Consider the following 7,500-nt stretch of genomic DNA (forward strand, 5'->3'; position numbering starts at 1 on the left):
GCATACTGTTCTACAGTGATGCCCCTCTGGTTTAATTGCCTCAATGCAAATCCCTGTGGAACCAGGTTGAAAAGTGATGGAGTGGGAACTACATGTAGTCACACATGAAATAAGCCCTTTTTAGAGCGGTTTTCAATTGAGTGTCGAAAGTAATTAGCGAATTGCTTTGGTTTATGATTACTTCACTCAGTGATTGGTTCAAAGTTCTCGCGCCATTTTTTCAACCATACAGAAGTGAAACCAAAACCAATGGTGGCTCGTGCATGCACATTTTTCCCATGCTTTGCGTCGGCTTTGTGTAATTACTACGAGTTTTGATTGGTTTAACGGATTGTCTCCGTCCTTTTTGATTGGCCAAAGTAATTACTTTGGTTTTAGTTTTACAACACTCATTTGAAAACCGCTCTAAGGACATTTTAATTTGTATTGAATTTGCTTTAATTTGTTTCTCCTTTTGATGACTTTCCAAAAGTGTTTTGAGGGGTTATAAGTGCTCGGTGATCTCTGTTGTAATTGTATAATTATGACGTTTTCGCAAGCATACACTTACAAAAATTGTCTTTTGTCTGTTTCTGTTGATTTGTTTTCAGTTTATGAACGTTTATGGCAAAGAGCAATTACCAGATACATTGGAGAATGCAAAATTTACCAGCATGGCTTGGACTCATGATAACAAGGGACTGTTCTACAATGTAAGTTCCTTTCAAATGACACAGATTCTAGTTCGTGTTCAAGTTTATTAATTGATAATTTTTTGAATAAGTGGCAAATTGAACTGGTGTCTGATTCAGCCCTTATGTACATTCCTTTTAGACAAATGATGGATAAAAACAATGCACTTGGCTTAATCATTGAATTTATTACACCCTGAAACCGACTGCAATAACTAAAATCAACCGATCATGTTGCTTCATTTCTGGTCCCACAAAAAGGGCTGCTCGCTGCTCAGAAATACAACCACTTGCTAATTTAATGCATTTTCTGGGTATAGCAACTTTAGCTTTGTTTATAGTTAATCCCATAATGGTGTCATAGACTTCATGCACTAGAATTCCATGAAACATGAAACTAGTTTGAAAGTTCCTTTGGACGTATACATGTAGGTGGTTGCTCCTCTAGTATTGTGCTTAGGTAATTATTTTTTATGTTTTAAATTATTAATCACATCCAACATTGATAAAGTATGTATTTTTATAGATACAGTGTAAGCTCGTGGACGGACTATTTTTTGTTTTGTTTGTCAAAGCTCCAATTAATTTTCATGTTGTTTTTAACTGGTGTTTATTCAAATTGGGCTTTGAAGTAGTTGTGTTCCACTGCTTTTTAAATGTTATTTGATTTGTTGTTATTATAATAGCTTGTGTAATATTTGACTTTGACAATATCATTAGTTTGGTGGTGTGTTTGGAATAACTTTTGTCTTCATTTAATGGAAGTCAAAATCACTGTTACCGTAGTTATCCATGGTTTACTTAATATTATTATTTCTTCTTTTTGCCTGTTACTTTGCAAATAGGTGCATGTACACGTATATCAGTGACACCACCAAGTAATGCAACTGATCTGTTCATTCTTGTATTTACATCATTACCGACAATAGAATTGAAGTCAGTAGTCTCAAAGTCCCTGAGGAATTGCTCTGAATTAAAACGTGAGAAGTCCCTGTAATATTTGGTTTTACATGTCGTTGAGATGTTATTTTGGATTGAACAAAACACTGGTAGATGGTCAGAGACATCTGCCAAACATAGTTATACCTGATTTAGTTATTTTAAGAGGCATTTTATTACTATACCCTTAAAATGGTCATTCAGAGTGTTAGTGTGATCAGTAATACAAGCCGCTTTACAAATGTAGTTATCAGTGGCCATAGGCGTACGGGCACGATCTGACCTGGGGGGGCGGTGTCCTTTTTGCCCGAAAAAATTACACAGTGCCTGAATGCTTGATTGTTGAAATCAGTTTTTTACTCCCTCAAAATGTACGAAAGAAACCTTCGTTTACAATCCTTAAAAGTCATAAAACTGTACGTATTCGAAACATAGAGTTTTTAGAACCTCACATAATCTATGTAGGTCTACTCTATCTAGTAACTAATAAAAAATTAGAACCTCACATACTCTGTATTAGTCTACTCCATCTAGTATTTAAACTAGCAAAAAGCTTATGTAAAAAAGTAACTATTTCTTCTATGGCATTGTCCAAAAGTGTCAATTATTTTGTCAATACCATTTGCTATGACTCTATTGCCATAGGCGCGTTCAATGCAAATGATGGCGAGGCTATTCAGTCTACTCTGCCTTATCGTGCTGCGAAGATATGTCTTTAGTCTCGGAAGTCTCTGAAGTCTCCGCCTTAAAAATGGTGCGAAAGTTTGGCACGAACTGCAGCAAATGCCAGCGATCAACAGATCAGCAGCCGAGCAATTCAAATGTTTTAAGGACGTTCGCGCCCATTGCTACTGTGCATTTTTTTGTGCATGTCACGCACACGTCATGCATCGGAGACCACGAAGGTAAATACGATGCTAAAGCTGCAAACATTTTCCACAAGAATGGAACGTGAAAGCATGTGGCATTATGGGATAGCTGTGGACCCAGGTCTTCTCGGAAATGTCACGCAATGTCACGCAATGGCGTGACAGTGCGAATAGACAATCGCTTTGAGAACTTCGCAGCGATTTTACTCTGTTGAATGCTCGGTGACCCCCATTTTTCTTTTCGTAGATCACTTTCTTTCCTAATTTTGTCCATTTTAACCAAAAACAAAAAAAATCTGTACGTGAGAAGTTAAAAATATTTCGCCTTTTATGCTCTCGTACGATGGACGTTTTCTTTCTTAGACTAATATGTATCGTTTTTCAAGGTCTATTTCAGCTTAGAAAAAGACATCAGCTGCAAAAGTTTGTTTAGTTATATTAGTTATGTTGAATTGAGTACGTTTACCTGATCTAAATTTCACTAATGTAGCTTTTTTATGGCTGACAGTTGTAAGCTAAGATCGTCTTAAAATAACGCAATCTTCTAAAAGTGCACCTCATGATCTCGAAAACGAGCACGGTAACCCCCCATTTTTTTTGCCTTTTTGGCAAAAGTAGATCATTACCTTTCTGCCTGGCAAGTTTAAAAAAAATCTGTACGTGGGAACGTTTTGGGCGCGAACGTCCTTAAGATCAACCGCAAGGACTTATATTTTCAAGAGCTCTGTTTTTTTATTTTTGCCTTATTTATATATTTTTTAATTCCATCTTTTATCGTTTCATTGCCCGAATTTTGAGCGTTTTGGCCAAACATTTCCGGCTACCGCCCCCCAGCTCATACGCCTATGTCAGTGGCATAACACCTACATGTAAATCAAACAAATTAGTCTCAGTGTAATCAGCGGTTTTGTTCTCACTATTGTGGTTAAGGAAGTTAATATTCATATCTCCAATTAATTAGTACACCTTCATATTCTTTTTGTTAAGATTTACAAGCAAATCTTTTAAAGTTTCTTGAAAATGTTCCAAATAGACCCTTTTGCGGTTTTGGGCGCCATATTGGGGTGGCGTGTGGGGGGGCAAACATGGCTAAATTTATGGTAAATGTATAGGAATTTGGTCGACTTTGAACCACTGTAAGACCGCTAAAAAGAGACGGATTTCCACAGTGAAAGTGTCTTTTATAGTCATGGGTGAGAATATTTTCATGAAATATATTAAAGAACAGATTCAGGTTACAATGACCATAAATGAATTTTTAAGATTTCATACAAACCCTCCTAAAATGCTTACAGCAAATTGCTGCGAAAAGCAACACAAGAAGATTTTTTGTTTGAATTTACTGACATCATACCATCCTAATGGCCTTATTTTCTGTTGAATCGATGATGTCAATAAAACTTTTTTAAGTAGTGGCAATAGTTGGAAATCCATCTCCTTTTAGCGGAACTGCAGCGGTTCAAAGGTCCCCAAAATCCCATACACAAAAAAATAACTGTAAATTTAGCTGTGCTTGCTCCCCAGCCAAGATAGCGGTCAAAAACCGTGGAAGGGTCTATTGTTGAAAGAGTGTCGGTAAGGAAACCTATGATAATATTCTTTTGTTTTTCCTTAAGAATTTTAATCCAGCAAGATTCCAAACTCTCTGCAGTTAGTTTGAGGTCGTACATGTATGTACCCTCTACTAAATTTTATATCAATTGTCATGTGAAGACCAACACCTCCCTTAATGTCCTTTTTTTTCCACAGAAGGCTTTCCAATCTTTTTAGCTGGGATCTTTATCTTAATATCTTAAAAGATATTTTGAAATTCTTTGATTTTAGAACATCCATGGTGACATGGATTAAAGCATTTTATAAGAGTGTAATGAGCTACAGACAGGCCATAGGGCTGTTTGCAGTCCTTCATTTGAACTAAAGCAAGGAGTCTTATATACTGTAAGAAGATCCTCTATCACCTTTGCTGTTCATAATGGTTCTTGGATAAACCTTTTTCATAATAGCACCCAAATAAAAGAATCTTTTGTTTGAAGGCAATAAGCCTTAGTTTGTACTTTTGATGTAATGGGCATAATGTAAAACAAATTGAGGCTAGTACATGTACGTGTAGATCAGGACAAAGACAAAAAAATTATAATAAGTGGTCAGCATTTGTGAAAGTGGTTAATGCCTTATATCTTCACACAACTAATTTTGACTAGTGATTAATTGGTTATTTTTCCTTCTTTACCAGATTTACCCTACTGCATTCAAAGCTGATGGAACAGTAACTGACCTAAATCTCAATCAAAAGGTGCTGTATGAATTGAGGTGATTTTGGTATTGACAGCCTGGCAATTTAGAAAGTAATGGGTACTTTCTTATACACTGTACATACCACTATCTGATAATTCTACCTTTCTTAATTTTAAATGACGAACATTCTTCAAATTCTTGTTTTCTCCCAGGATCTCTCGTTCACTGAAAGAAGGCATTAAGTAAAGCACGATCGTCTGGGTGAGTGTAGTCCTGAGAAGGACTGTTTGAGATGACATTGACTGACATTTCGACAACCTGAATGGAAGTCATCTTCAGAGTCACTTGACTCTGAAGATGACTTCCACTCAGGCTGTCGAAACATCAGTCAATGTCATCTGAAACAGTCCTTCTCAAGACTACACTCACCCGGACAATCGTACTTTACTTAATAATATGACTCCTGGGTTCAAACCATTTACATTGTACAATGAAAGAAGACAGTCCCTAGTTACGTTGTTTTTAACCTTAAAGGGCCCATGTGATAAAAAAAATCACGTCCTTTTTTACTTCAAATTTTGAAAGTGTGTTTTCTTAAAGTATGGTCTAGAAAAAGTTTCTTTAAATTACGAAAACGTTTCCCCAGGAATTCGGAAATAGTTATAGTTGCCTCTTTCGTGACTTGGAGAGCGCCATCTTGGATATGACTTGTTATGACCAAGTTCTTCCCGATCACTTTCTCAATGTTGTGTGACCTTTCCGCTTCGAGAAATATTAATTCAAATGTAAGATGAACTATGGTAAACGGTCTTTTGGTTCAATAAGTAGTAGGCCATAAGTGCGACAGAAACTCAAGTCACTTAATACTTACAGATTTTCTGGTCAAACAAGACAAAAACCTTGAACATGCAACAAAGAAATATTCTACAAGCGTACCTTTTTCACTTTCTTCCTTCAGCGACGGCCGTCTTCGATGCTTCAGTAAACGTATTTGTTTGCTTTCACACGGGGAAGCGTTCAATTAAGAATTAAAGGTGATGAAACTTTCAGATGTTGCTCAAAACACGTAGCAAGGCTTTTTCACCTCAACAATTACAGCTGTTGGGGTGTACGCTTTCAAGGGGGATGAAACTAGACACATGTCTAGACTTGAGAACACATATAAAAATTAAAAAAAACTGAAGCTTACACTGGAAAATTAAAATGTGGATGGATTCCTCATACGTGTACCTGACTGCTACATGTATATTGTTTGTTCGGGTCTGTCATTTTACCAAGGAGGACTTCAAGTGGGATCTTCAGGTATATGAATATTGGTCTTGTTGACATTCGCTTCAAACGGAAATCTCAGTCAACTAGTCAAAAATATCGTAATTTTATATTGGAGCGAGAAAACTGAATCAAGCCATATATAGATGACTTTCACTGTTGTGCGCTAATAAACGTAAGTTGAAATGTAGTTAAATTTTGTTAGCAGTATAGAAACTACTGAAAAGATTTACTCTTACCATTTGATGGAAATATGTAAATAAATCGTTTGTTTTAAAGTTAAAGTAAAGTAAAGTAACCATATTTAATGTTGATAACTGGTAACAGTAATTCCACTTACAAACCTGAGGTTGACGGTGCACTCATTTTACTCTCCCCTCTCAATCAGTGCTCCGTTTGACGGGTATTTAAAGCTATTTATAGCTACACGGTAAGGAAGAAGTCGAAAGAACGATGCTAGATCCGGGAGTTGAACTCAGGACCTCATACACCAAGGCCGCGCACTAGCTGACTCTACCATCCTTGCTCATGTACCCTCTGTTGTAACAGAGATCTCATAGAAAGCCACGGTAAGCCACGGTAGACAGATTAAACTTGATTTCAAGGCGTTTATTTCACAACAATGAGCGCAGGATAGCACTGCAAGCTCCCTTTTGCTTTGTAAAACTCCTGCATATAACTCACATATAGAACCCTGTTTAACGACCACAAGGTAAATCTGTTCAGAGGTGGAGCCAATATCAATACAATTTAGCCTCTGGATTAAGATTCAAGTCTACAAAGTATTGCTCTCCTCGCCTGTGTTTTTCTTCATTAGATCAAGTACATTAGTCACCCAGAAAAATCCTTGGCTATTGCTACGTCATAGCCTTGTTTGCATACTCAAAAACAAAGATGGCGGATTTCAATTTAAATTTGCCTATTTTTGAAGCGTTATTGTTGGCTATTTAAACACATTTAGTCCAAATGAGTGGTCAAGTATGACAATACAGGTAAAGAACTTTTGATTCAGAGAAACTTTTTTCTAGACCGTACTTTCCCTTTGAACACCTGGCTGGCAAAATTTTGATTTATATCCAAAGGCCATTTACTTTGAGTGTAAGTTTAGAATTTCAGGGCGCCATTACTTATGTTCAAAACTGACCGATTGAACCTCAGAGGGTTGGATTTAGGGACAAGTGACTTCAAAGGCTCACTAGCTTAAAATTTCAGTGTGTGAATGCAGCTTATATAAATTATGTAAAACACAAGTTTTATAGCCTGAAAGCACTCCTCTCACCATTGACCAGCATTCTGTTGTTTTCCCCAGTATCTCAAGCGATTGCACAATCATTAAACTGAAGTGTCCTGTAGCAATTATAGATCTTCGCTAGGTTTGATCCAAAGATAACTGGAAGTGTTTGAATGTTCTCTACATAGCCATTTATGATATCACTGGGCTTCCCATACATGTAGGTACATTTTAGGATATTTTTCGCATGCTCATACCCCTCATATGTGAGTGGCAATCCATCGAT

The 7,500-nt window shown here is 36.8% G+C and overlaps 1 protein-coding gene across 1 annotated transcript in view; it reads left to right on the top strand.

The window, feature by feature from the left end:
- Nucleotides 1-7,500, top strand: part of LOC138003708 (prolyl endopeptidase-like) — a 205,340-nt gene that overhangs the window by 40,453 nt on the left and 157,387 nt on the right. The window contains exons 4-5 of the mRNA XM_068849914.1: nt 591-692; nt 4,713-4,772. Of these exons, the coding sequence (XP_068706015.1) occupies nt 591-692; nt 4,713-4,772 (162 nt within the window). The remainder of the gene's footprint in view (nt 1-590; nt 693-4,712; nt 4,773-7,500) is intronic.

The sequence above is a fragment of the Montipora foliosa genome, chromosome 5 (genome assembly GCF_036669935.1).
Source record: "Montipora foliosa isolate CH-2021 chromosome 5, ASM3666993v2, whole genome shotgun sequence".
In the NCBI taxonomy this organism is placed as follows: domain Eukaryota; kingdom Metazoa; phylum Cnidaria; class Anthozoa; order Scleractinia; family Acroporidae; genus Montipora; species Montipora foliosa.